The 13567-nt window shown below is 43.1% G+C and overlaps 1 protein-coding gene across 1 annotated transcript in view; it reads right to left on the bottom strand.

The window, feature by feature from the left end:
• CACNA1A (calcium voltage-gated channel subunit alpha1 A) overlaps positions 1-9184 on the bottom strand; it is a 3713953-nt gene extending 3704769 nt beyond the window's left edge. The window contains exon 1 of the mRNA XM_044082385.1: positions 9168-9184. Coding sequence (XP_043938320.1) covers positions 9168-9184 — 17 coding nt within the window. The remainder of the gene's footprint in view (positions 1-9167) is intronic.
• Between the last annotated feature and the right edge of the window lie 4383 nt (positions 9185-13567).

Raw genomic sequence — 13567 nt, 5'->3', positions numbered from 1 at the left:
CCCTCCTACACCTCCAACCTCTACGAATCTAAATATACTAATACACACAATGATGGAGATAAGGAGAAAACATCTTTAAACCCATTGTTTCTCATATTGCAATGATTTTGACAAAACATACAACCCATTCCTCTTTTGATAAAAAGAAATAATTCAGTGTATGGAACAGAACACAAAATAACATATACAGTAAATGAGCAAAGCATTGCAGTAAATGAAGTAAAAGTATATGATGTATGCCCCCTTTGGCATGATGTAATCGGATGGCACAGTGGTGCAGCGGTAGCATTGTCGCCTCACAGCAAGAGGTTCTCTGTTGATTCTCGGCTGGAGTGCCTTCTGTGCGGAGTCTGCATGTCCTCCCTTTGTTCATGTGGGTTTCCTCTGGGTGCTCTGGTTTCCTTCCACGTTACAAAGACATGCATCTGGAGTGTTTCTCCCTGGGCCTCCACTGAAAATTGGCTTTGTTCCAAGTCAGACTTTCCCAGTTAACAAATGTTAAATAAATAAATAAATAAAATAAATAAAAATAATCAATCAAAATAGACTCATGCAATGATTAACTGTAAAAGAGTGGGAGGATCTCATTCAGAGACATATTACCCTGAAATGTAACAGCATAAACACCCATAGGTTCATAGTTTCCTATTAAGCTTACTGCCAAAGAGACTTCTGAGAACCACAGCCACATCACCCAGTACTGGTGGGAGACTAACAATGTCCCACTTTAAGTAGACTTGCCCCAAGTATCCTGAGAGAAAATTTGTGATCATTCATCCAGTCATCCACAGTGGTTTTAAAGGTTGCTATACTTAATATGCAATGGTCATGTATTCCAGAAGAAGGGAAAATGCACTTTTAAGTACATGCCATACCACCTGGTACTGCAGTATAGGTTTAGTATTATAAAGCAGGTTTTTGTTTTGCCACTGATTCTATTTAGATGAAGAAATGCAAAGACTGTTGGATCATTCATAATGTGGAAGGCTTAGCAGACAACACTCCTCTGGATTCTGTACAATACTGACTACAGGAAGAGAACTTTTAGTCTATCTGAGTAGCTAAGGTTACTATGACCTGAGATTTTTTGGTGAGGAAACACTGAGGTCTCTCAAGTTGGTTTAGGCACTTACTGAAGTACATGTGAAAGGGGGCATAAAAGTCGGTGATGTGCCTAAACGGTACTATAACTTCTTTGGACCTTTAGAAGATGCCATGACTGATAAGTTGTATAAGACCATGCCATTGATGGTAGTCAAAAGAGAGTCTGCTATCAGCATTGGTAACCAAGTCCCAGAAGACTGTGTAAGACTTAAAGTGGAATGTTATTTTCAGGACAAGTGGTAGTGATGATAGATTTACAAATTAGACTATGCTGCATTTCTTGGCTTTTAGAGTAAACCTATGATTAGGGCATGAAGATTTGTTCAGCCTAACCCTTGCTGCAGAATTTAAGCATCAGAACGGGATATGATAGCTGCTTCCAGTTTAGCTGCTTCCAGTTTGCATCATCAGCAAACTTGGTTAGCCATAGTTCAATAATATCTATTTTCATGCTAGAGAAGCATATACCAAAGAGGAGGGTACCCAGACAGAGCCCTGTGGAAAACTGCTGGTGAAGATTTTCAGTTTAAACATCCCTCAAATTTAACAGTGCAAGTTGTGTCCGATAGCCAAATGCCAGCAAAGAATGTGTGGGTTAATGATGATCTAGGAGACTTTGGCAAAAATCTTAACATGGGGGGGCAATGTCAAAGACCTCGATAAGGTCTGGGTAGCAACACAGGCATTACGCCCCTTATCCAAAGCCTCAGTAACCTTTTCAAAGAACTCAGCCAGGATAATAGGTTCATAGGTAAGTACTAGGCTATCTGCCCAAGGGCATTTATAAGCCTAGCTAGAGTGTGTTGGCTTTCACCACCCCCTTAGATTAGTTCCCAGTGCCTCTGACCAGTAGAGCCATTAGTTCCCTGTGCCTCTGTCCAGCAAGCCACTGCAGTGATCCCCGGGGTAAATTTACTGTTTCCCATCCACCCGTCAAGGTTTCTCTTGAAGAGTGCTAGTGAGGGGCTCTGCCTGATGTATATTGGAATCTTATTCCAAAGCATGGGGAGTCTCTGGGTCAGGAATCTATCCCTCCAGCACGTCCTATTTATCGTTGTGGTAAGGTTTATATCCCTAGAGCGTGTGGCTCTCAGGGATTTGTTTTTTTTTAGGTGGAGCATATCCATCAATTCTGGGTTGGACATGGCCTTGTATGTCAAGCAGAGATCACCTCTGAGTAAGCGGTATGCAACCGAGTACTGCTGGAGTTTCTTTAGTTGGGCTGCATAGGTCATCTGTTTGAGGCCAGTAATCCTCTTGGTGAGGTACTTTTGTGGTCTTTCCAGCTGTTGCAGGTGTCTTGTAAAGTACATCCCAAATGGGGCGTTGTATTCTATAATGGGTCTAATAAGTGATGAGTAGAGAGGCACAATAACCTCCATTATTCTGGATGCGAACCCTTTTGAGATTAGGTGAGCCACGCAGAAGGATTTTCTAACCACCTTGGCAATATGATTATCAAAGGAGAGATTGCTATCTACTTGGGTCCCCAGATCCATTATTACTTTTTCTGTATTTAAGAGACTACCACCTATGTGGTAGTTCGCGGGTACTTTGTTTTTTTTCCAAAGGGGATGACTATGCACTTTTTGGCATTCAGCTTGAGGCCATGATTTTGACACCAGGTATCCGTCTCAGTCAGAGCCTTCTGGAGGGTGTTTGTATCAGTCGGAGAATCAATTCTGGCCCCTAGTTTGCAGTCGTCTGAGAACGGGGTCAGTCAAAGTCCTCCTGTGCTTGACTGTACCTCTGAGAAGTATATACCAAACAGGAAGGATCCTAGGATTGAGCCCTGGGGGACGCCACGTGTAACCGGTTTAGAGTCGGACCTAGAGTCTGCAACTCTCACTGTGTGGGTTCTGTCCACAAGCCAATTTGCAACCCATCTCGTGATGTAGGGGTTAATGTTCAGGTTGGTGAGTTTGTCTATAATACCAGAATGGGAAATGGTGTTGAAAGCCTTTGCGAGGTCTAGGTAGGCTGTGTGGACCTCCCTACCCTCATCCAATGCCTTGGTAACTGTCTCAAAGAAGTCCACCAGGTTTAGGAGGCATCATCTGCCCTTAACAAAGCAAAACTGGGTGGGGTCCAAAGTTTGGAGGTTCCCAATGTCTCTGTTAATGAGTTCCATGATGATGCGCTCCATAGCCTTGCAGACCAGGCTAGTCAGGCTTATAGGGCAATAGTTCACGGGGTCCGTTGTGATGCCACCTTTGTGGAGTGGGATAACTGTTGCTGTGCGCCACTCTGTGGGTACGTGGCCTGTAGAGAGGTTGAGTTTGAACAGTGTGTTTAGGTGAGGGGTTAGTTCATTTTGGAGCTCTTGTAATACACAGCCTGGGACACTGTCCGGTCCCATTGAAGCTGTGTTTTTGGCTTTGGATAGGGCTGTTTTAACTTGTGTGTCAGTGACTGCCGGGGCCTTACATTCTTCTGGTATGGTTATGGGCCCTTTAGGGGGTGAGAGGGGTGTGAAGTTTGCACTGAACCTGTCTGCCAAAATTTTGGCAATATCAGTCGGTTCAGTGTATTTTGTGCCATTCTGCACCAACTCAGAGCAGATCTGAGAGTTTCCACTTAGGTTCTTGATATAGCTAAAGAACGCTTTGTGGTTATCTTTGGAGCCCTTGGCAATTTTTCCTTTCAAAGCTAGCCTTGGATGATTTAATTAGGGATCGTAGTTTCTTGCTGAAACTGATCAGGGATGTCTTTCCTTCTAGGGATTTTGCTCTTATCTATACTAGTTTCCTCCTTCTATTGTAGAGCCTGTTTATAGCAGGGGTCCACCAGACTGGTTTCCTTTTCTTGGAGGAGTGAGTCTTGGTTTTACCTGGGATAGTACGATCCATGCATTCCTGCAGATGATCATAGAGTGCCTTTGTATAGGTTTCGGCAGCTTGGACAGCACTGTCCATTGGCGTGGGGGCTGTGAACCTTTCCACCTCGGTCGTAAGCAACGTGAAGTTTGCTTTTGAAAAGTTTTTCACAGTGGTTTCCTTGATTGGGGTTGGGGGCAGAATGTGAATATCCAGAGTGATTAGTCTATGGTCAGATCTAACCAGCGAGGGGTTGAAATCAGGTGTGGAACACCGGTCACCCATGTTGGTGATGACCAGGTCCAATATGTTGTTCCCTCTGGTGGGGGTGCTGACCAGTTGATCCAGGGCATTCGAGTTTATAAATTCTAGGAAGCATTGGGCAAGGGAGTTAGTATTTGAGTAGTTCTCCCAGTTAATGTTTGGGTAGTTGAAATCACCCAGTATTAGGGTGTTTGGTAGGACCTTCATATTTCCCAGTGTCTCCAGAAATGCGGAATGGGGGTCCTGGGTCATGGTGGGTGATCTGTAGCAAGCTACAATTTGGACTGCAGTTTTGCCCGTTGTTAGTTGCACTTGGATGATCTCTGATGCACCGTGCTGTGCCACTAACCTGGAGGTGTGAGTATCCTTGATGAATATGGATACACCCCTGCCTTTTGTGCTTCGGTCCGGGTTCTGTGGCCGAAAGGTATGGTATGAGCTATAGCCTGGTAGTGCTGGGGTGCTCTCTGAAGCCTTAAACCAGGTTTCTGTTACTGCACAGATATCGATGTTCTCCATACTGAGGAGTGCCTCGAGTGCGTGCATTTTGAGGTTTAGACTTCTGGCGTTGAGTAGTATTGCCCTCAGGTTTTGGTTACTTGTGCTATTTATGGTGGTGGGTGTGTCTTTTGAGCCTTGCCTAAAAAAGGCACTATGGGAGCGGCAAGAGCCTTTGCCAGCATTTGAAATCCTAAGGGTGACAGGTGCAAGCCATCTCTTGCGAAGCAACGTGGCTTGTCGAGCATGTCATCCCAGGCAGGCAGATACCGGATCCCCTTTGAATGACATCAGAAACTTAGCCAATTGTTGAAGTTGATCATTTTTTCTTTATAATATGGCATCATTCTTGGTAAGAGCAGGATGCTACTCAGGGTCAGGGTCATACCTGCCTGGGCTACATGATCAGAGAGCTCTTCCATGTCTCTTTTCAGGTAGTCCAGGGAGGTACGTCTCAGGTCATTCACACCAACATGTAGAATGACAGAGTCATATTTGTACTTGTTCTGGAGTGACCTGAGTGCTTGTGTTATGTGGCAGATCCTGGCACCCGACAGGCAGCTAACTGTAACCTTCTCCTTGTCCAGCCTAGTTAGTGGGACATCAGTGTGCCTGACTATAGAGCTGCCTATCACTAGTGTGTTGGGTATGTTATTTTTGCCTTAAGGGCTGTGACTGTGTGGCACACTGATTATGTGAAGTATGTGTTTCACGGTTGGTGATGGGTTGTGGAGGTTGCTTGGATGTCTGCTTTGGAGGTCTCTTTTGCTTTTTCAGATTTTTATTTAGAGCCTCCGAATATGTTTTCATGTATTTATGTGTGTTATTTGCCTGTGTTGGTTTGTTAGGTCTATGTGAGACTGGTGGTGTGTTGCAAGTATTACCCTTCTCTTCTTGACAGTCAGTTACAGTCTGGGGTTGAGAGAGGTTTGCCTCCAGTCTGGCTGTATAATTGCATCTCTCGCATATATTAGTATTTGGTGGTAGGAGGAGAGGGTTGTCTATGTACATGAGGCAGTTGTAACATTACCTCAAAATGCCCAGATTCACCACTTGGACTGGAGAGTACACCGGAAACTGCCCTTTGGACATGCCTGAATAGGTACAGTGAGCTGTTTTTCTAATTGACTGTTGTGGACTTCTGGACAGTATAAGGGGGAGCTAGTGCTAGGGGTATTTAGTGCTTGTTATGAGTTTTAAGCAAGTGCTGGGCTGTAAAATGAATGGTTTGAGTGCTAAAGTTGAAGGTTTGTCTAGTTCCAAGGGATAAGGAGGAATGAGCTGCTTTCTACAAAGTCAAACTGGTGTTTATGTTACTACTTATTAGTTCAAGTATAATACACATACACCCACACAAAAACACGCATGGATACTTACAAACACACGCACATGTCATCTGCAGCTATAATGTTACATGAAAATCTTGAGTGACCATCTTGAGCACAGCAAGGATCACACGTATATAAAAAAAATAGTCTGTGTACTGGTTACTGTAACCTCTGTAAGTGCATACAAGAACTGGAAGGTGTTTCCATAGGTAGGATACATAGATGGGGTGAGGCAGATGGACCTATCATGCCACAGAACTTATAACATGACAGTTGTCAACCACCCAGTCCTGTCTACCATGAAAACAACCTAGTTCTAGACTGCAAGTGTTTTTTTGCCACATTTTTGTGGCAAAATGCCTTCCACTTCTCAAGAAATAGCACAATTAAATGCAGCTGCATCAGTCTTTATAAATAATAATGTACATTACAGCATGAATAGTGTCAATATGAAATTCTTCAGAAGATGAAGAAGAAACATGTACAGGACTTTAAGACAGAATGGAGGAGGAACTGCAAACTAAACATATGGCTACAGAACATCTATCCAACAAAACGGGAGAACACCAGCCAAAATAACTTGACAAAAATAATAAAACGGAAGGCAGTAAATACCAAGCAGAACAGTTTAATAACAGTCTTTAAGTGCTTTTGTCATTGTATATAAGGGACTTCTTCAGAATGACTAACACAAACCAAAAAAGAAGTTACGTACTCACCATAAGTTCCATCTGTGTTGTCTATTTTCATTCTTCTTCAGCTGATGGGTTTGGATCAGATCCCTTGGATCCAACTCGGCCACTGCTAAAGCTTGTGGCAACCAAAAACTCTCAAGCTTCTCCCTTACCCATAATGCACTAACCCCAATTACCTCATATCTTGTTTGCTGCCTTAGCGGAAAATAAAAGATTGAAGTTATTATGGAGAAGCCATATCTGGAGCTTATATAAAATATAAGGACCTACAGGTCCAATAATCGCTCATTCTTCCAGAAGCCTTAAGAATGGGGGTTGGTGGAAGGGGAGTTGAGGAAGAATGAAAATGGACAACACAGATGGAACGTTATGGTGAGTACATAACTTCTTTACCTGATGTTGTCCATTTTCATTCTGTCCTCAACTGTTGGGACACAGTCCCCAGCTACCTAATTTCCATGGCAGACTCAAGGAAGGATATTCCTAAGCACCACAGAACCAAAAGACTCCCTTCTTCTGGAGACCAGATCTAATTTCTAGTGAGTAATAAAATACGGGGAGTAGCCCAAGTAGCTGCTGCACAAGTGCCATCCATGGACACTCTGGACTGAAAAACTGAGGAAGTTGCCATGATTCTAGTGGAGGGGGCTCGAACAGGTTTTGTCAGAGCAATGCCCAATTTGTTATACACAAAGGAAATGCAATTTGTTATCCATCTAGATAGAGTAACTTTGGTAACTGGTGTACCCAATGCTGGCTCCACGTACGAAACAAATAATTGATCAGCGTATCTGATGTTTTTGTCCTATGCAAGTAAAAACGTAACTGTCAATGAACATTCAATAAATGTAATACGTATTCTCCTTTGTTAGAAAATCCGGAAAAGAATGCTGGCAAATTAATCGATTTATATTGGATTTTGACACCACCTTTGGAAGAAATGACGGGTTGGTATGTAAGGTAACTCTGTTTTTATGAAAAATCAAGTATGGAGGTTTCGAGCACAATGCTTGGATCTTAGAAATTCTTCTGGCTGAGGTAATGGCTACTTAGAAAATTGTCTTCCATGAAAGATATGAGTTTGCATGAAGCTGAGAGTTCAAAAGGGGATTGTGTAAGAGACTGCAGCACAAGGTTTAGGTCCCGGGAGGGAGGGGTAGGATCTTTAGAAGGTGGCCTTAAGAGTAGAGTGCCTTTCAAAAAAACTTTCCTGAACTTATCAGAAGCTACAGAAGAACCATTTATTCCAGCATGAAAATTGGAAATCACTGCTAATTGCACTTTAACAGGACTAGCTTCCTCTTCAAAAAGATGCGCTAGAAATTCCAAGATATTATGAATAGAAGTGGGAAAGGTTTAATATTATGTTTTTCAGCTAAAAAAACAAATCTCTTCCATTTGCTGGAGTATAGTTTTCTGGTGGAAGGTTTATGGGAGGACAAAATAATATGATGGACCGGGGAAGACAACATAGGTTGTCTGGCTATTAATGGAACTGGAGGAACCAGGCAGCCTGCCTGAGATTCACTATGTCTGATGTATCATGCCTGTTGGGTGAGATAGGAGGTCCAGAGTTGGATCCAGAAACCAAGGTGGTTGAATCAGGTAAGGCCAAAGGAAGGGAAGCCAAATTTATCAAGGCCAGTAAGGGGCAATGAAGATTACCTTGGTCTTTAACCTTGCAGCTTTCTGAAGAAATTTGGAAATTAATGGAGTGGAAGGATACACATAAAGGAGAGTGGGGAGGCAATCTTGAAGTAGAGCGTATCTGGGAGATTCCCGCTGTGGAGGAATTAGGGCAAAGTGGCTGCTGCATTTGTTGTTCTGGGGGATGAGAATAGATCGCAGCAAGGCTGGCCCCATTGCTGGGAGATTGTGTTCACAATCTTTTTGTTGAGGGACCATTCATGAGACAGAAGAATGCACCTGCTCACTTTGTCTGCTCTCATACTGGATTTCCCCAGAATGTACATTGCTAAAAGAAAGTGGTTGGAAGAGATCACCCAGTGCTACACTCTGACAGCTTCTTGATACAATGGGTAGGATTTGGTTCTTCCCTGTTTGTTGATATACCAGAAAACCAACATGTTGCCAGACTCTACTGCAACTGTCCCCAAAGGAAGAGCATTCTGAAATGCCTGCAACACTAACAGCACTGCTCTCTTCTCTAAGACACTGATATGCAAATTTGCTTCTTCGGGGGACCAGTTGCCTTGGACTGTCTTCATCATATAATGCCCCCCCCCAGCTGGGAAGTGTCCGTGGTCACTATGGCCTTGGGCTGAGGGGGAATGAACGGACGACCTTGTAGAACCTGGTCTGAATGAATCCACCATTTTAGATCTCTCCTGCAGACGTGAGTGATTCTTATCTTGTACAACATAGGTTGATAAAGAATTGACCACTGAGCAGCTAACATCCACTGAAGAATTCTCATATAAAACCTGGCAAGTGGTACTTACGCTATTGCTGCTGCCATCGATTCCAGAGCCTGAAGGATGAATCGGGCTGAAATTGAGGTGCTGCAGATTATCTTTTTGACTTGACGTCTTATAGTCTGAACTCTCAGTAATGGAAGGGAAGCAATGGTTGTTTTTGCATTGAGAATTGCTCATAAGCTCTAAACTCCATGTCACTTGTAGATAAGATTTGTCGTAGTTTATGGTTATCCCCAGACAAGAGCAAGTCTGGAAAACCTGGTCTCTTGCACATATGAGTTGATGTCTGGTTGGAGTAGTAATGAGCCAGTTATCCAGATATGGAAACACTCAGAATCTTTGCAGTCTCAGGTGAGCTGCCACTACTGCCATGCTCTTAGTAAACACCCTGGGGGCTGTGGTGAGTCCAAAGGGCAAAACTCTGAATTAATCATGACTGTCTCCCAGCAGGGCCTTCTGGGCCATCTGTTCATCTTTATGTGATAGTACACATCCTGAAGGTCTATAGAGCACATCCAGTCATCCTTGTCCAGAAAGGGGAGAATGGACTGAACCGTGACCATCCGAAACTTGGTTCTTCAAGCTGACTTGTTAGTTTGGACAGATCCAGGATTGGTCTCCAGTTCTCTGTTTTCTTTGGCACCAAAAAGAACTTTCAGTAAGTTCCGGATTCTATCTGGTCTGGTGAGACCTCTTGGATGACTCTTTTTTTTCTAGCAACTTTTGTATTTGAATTGATGCTTGCTCCCTCCGACTGGGTGGCACATCGGGGATTTTCACTGGGATTAGGGGAGAAAGGGAAAAGGGTATAATATAGCCTCTAGAAATAATCCTCTGCACCCAAGTATCTTTTGTTATATCTAGCCAGGCTCTCTGGTGCAGGGATAATTGTCCCCCAAATGTCTCCAGAGGTGGACAATTGAGCCTCCTTTCAGGAGCACTGGTAGGGTTTGTCAAAGAATGAATCTCTGCAACCTTGGTTCTGCAAGCCAACTCTGCCACAGGGGCATCTTTGTCCATTAGATTTCTAACCTCTGCCTCTAGGGAAACCTTCTCCATGTGTGTCTTGAAAAGCAGCCTGAGACTTTTTGAACCACATTTTTCGACTATCTTGTTGATTCTTGGAAAACGTTCTTTGAGGAGTCTAAAAATGCATGTCCACATTAGACAGAGTCTTTCCATCCTTTTCACACCTGGACAGAATGTCTTTTACTTTGGGGCCAAATAAAGACAATCCGTCAAAAGGCGCATTGATGAAAGAAGACTAGAAAGGCTCTGCAAACTCACAGAAGCACATCCAGGTATGTCTCCTTATGAAAACACCTGAACCCACTGCCTTTGAGGTTCCTTCTGCTACATGTGAGATCAACCTCAAGGATGAATTGGAAATGGACTGTAGGGTCATCAGCTGAGAAGTAACAGACGCCTGAACTTCATAAGAAACAGCACCCAATAGGGTATTTGATAACTCCTTGATCAAAACCCTCTGTAGCCTAGTAAAGTGTGCCAAACTGTTCACAGATCTCAAAGCGAAGGCTGCTGAAGCATAAGATATGCCTCCCAAATCTGTCCATCACCCGTGACTCCCTACTGGAGGGAGGACAGTGGATCTTTCCTCAGCTAGTTCCTTCTTGGTGGTCGCCACAATGACCATGGCATCAAGAGGAACTCCCTTTCTCCAAAACTGTCTATCCAGCAGTGGTGCCATTATCTTATCTGGTCTGCGAGGAATGGACTCTTTGTTGTCATGGTCCTTCCATGCCTGCCGTGAGGTCAAGTCAATGAGCTCATTGGTGGGCAGAGTCACCGAGAAGGTTGAGGATCCAGTATCAAAAGCCTCCAGGAGAACAGGTTCCTCAGATGTAGGGTTGCTGGACGTCCAACCACCTCTCTGCTTAAGGATTTCTAGGATGTCTCCTAAGGAGACATCTTCAGGAGGTGATCATGGGGACACTTCACCTTCATCAAAATCTGTGTTTTCAGTTATGGACTTCTCCTGGGAGTCCTGTTACATGTCCTCTTCTTGGGACCTCCTCAGTGGGGTGCTCGGGGGGAGGGGTTCAGAAGAAGAGATTACAATTCCCTGGGTGAGAGCCTGTGGTTTTGGAACTGGCTATCCCTATGGAAGGAGATGGTGAAGCCCTGAACGCTGAGACATCATAGCAGAGGACTCAGGATCCGAGAGCAAAGGATCCATCAGCACTGTCGAGGCAGAAAATACTCTCTTCACAGCCTTGAAAGCAGAGCAGCTCAGACAAAGAGAAGTTGTTGGACCAAAGAAGACAAGCTTCTGAATTGTAGGTCTCCCCTTCTTTGAGGGCAAAACCCTGAGGTGAAAGCCGGAGCCGAGGTATCCATTGTCAAGGGTCCGAGGTTCGGAGATGACTCTAAAAGCTTCAGTCAAATGCAACACCACAGATACAATAGGTAGACTACAGCTCCGGGACTGGAGCCCTCAGAGAAGATCTTGGATCCCAGGATAAAGTTATCCTCAGATCTGGACGACTTGGATCCAAAAACTCTGAAGCTACAGGAGTCGCAGGAGGAATTTGTAATGGAGGGGTAGTAGATTTGCAGATCTCCTGACCCAGAGGGGTAGGAGCTGAAGAAACACCAATTTGGCTCTGCACTAAGAGAATCTTCTTCACCAGTCCCTCCACATTTTTCTGTAAGGCTTCTCGAAGAGTGAGTGGAGTATATGGACAGGGACACCTGGGTCTTTCTAGGAATGGAGAAGGTACCCTGTCATGAACCGGATCCAGTGATGGAGAGTACCTAGTTCTGGGTAGAAATCTTGTAGTCTGAAGGTCAGATTTGGATAGCATCAGATTGGACAAAGACGGATCTCAGAGTTTTGACTTCATCAGATCCGACTGAGGAGGTGTCAGATCCAATAATTTTTCTTTAGCAGAATATTGAAGTTTTGCCTTTTTCGGATCCAGGGTTGAGACAAGGTCCTTATGAGTCCTCTTCCTGAAGGAGTCCAAAGCTGAGAAGGAGAAAGATGGCTTAGAAGAGGATAACTTTTTAATTTCTGCAGTTTTTTCATTTAGAGGAAGAACCCCCTGATACAGCTTCTCCAAAGAAAGAAGGCCTTTTAGGATAAGCTTATTTTTGCATTCCACCAATGCATGAGGATTAAAATCATGGCAAACTGAAAAATTCTCTTCTAAATAGAGGGGGACCCAAATAGTAATCACAAAGTGTGTGTGGGCATCAGAAATTGGGAGCTTGTGAGCAAACTTTGTACATTTTTTAAAACCTGACAGTTTATCTGCCATCATTAACAAAATCCTAAGATAGAAAAGCTTTTTTTTTATGTAGGGAAAAATGAGAAAAAGAGATAGAAATACCAACAATGGATATGTAATGTGGTTAGGGTATATGATATATAGCAATACATGTGAAGTAAAATGTTTGTTATGCTAATTATAGTGTGATTACTCTTATATGAATGTATATTTGCCTATGTCACAAGTAATAATTCAATAAAGGTGTTTGGAAAAAAAGAAAAAAGAAATACCAAACAATGGTAACTAAACTATAACAGCATCATAGAGAGAAAGAAGATGCTAACAATGGTATCTAAGAGATACAGAAAAAAATGTACAATAGAGAGACAGCAGGAAATTTATAAATGAAGATAAGGGATAGTAATACAAATGTTTTTGAAGCAAAAATAGAAATATATAACACTTCTCTCACTAGTGCTCGAGAGAGATGGAAGACCATGTCTTTTGCTTGAAGCGGCAAATGAGATCTGAGGTAATTGGGGTTGGTGTATGCTCAAGAGTTTCTGATTGCCACAAGCTTTAGCAACGGCCGAGTTGGATCCGAGGGATCGGGTCTGAACCTGTCAGTTGAGGACAGAGTGAAAAACATCAGATTCACTGGTTAAATAGGAAATAGATCTTAGAACTATCACATAATAAACGTACTCGCTGCCTTAAAGAAACGGTTACCTAAAATAAAAGTCTAATTTGTGTGTTGCTTTTATTGATGTAGTCGTAGTTAAACCATGTCTGATTTTTGAATGACTTTATGTTTTAAACTATGGGCAGCATTTTACATTGTAGTAGTTTTAGGTACCTGTTTCTTTAAGGCAACAGGTATGTTCATCATGTAATGGTTCTGTTTCCTATTTAAACAGTGATTTGGTTTGTGTTAGTCATTCTGAAGAAGTCCTTTATAAACTGGGATGAAAGCGCTTAATGACCATTATTAAACTGCTCTGGTTGGTATTCACCGCCTTCAGTTTTGCTATTTTTGTTATATGGCTACAGAAGCATGGCAACATGAGGGAGGACAGAAGGGGGCTTATCAACTATTAAAAATACAAGGTAATGTAAAATAATGCTGCAGGGGATATGACAAAAGGGTAGGGAGAAGAGCTGGAGTTTTAATATTCCTAGAGCAATCAAGAA

The sequence above is a fragment of the Protopterus annectens genome, chromosome 9.part0 (genome assembly GCF_019279795.1).
Source record: "Protopterus annectens isolate FY-2018-M chromosome 9.part0, PAN1.0, whole genome shotgun sequence".
Taxonomy (NCBI): Eukaryota; Metazoa; Chordata; order Ceratodontiformes; family Protopteridae; genus Protopterus; species Protopterus annectens.
The sequence above is the reverse complement of the archived record's forward strand: the minus strand, read 5'-3'. Positions and strand labels throughout refer to the sequence as shown.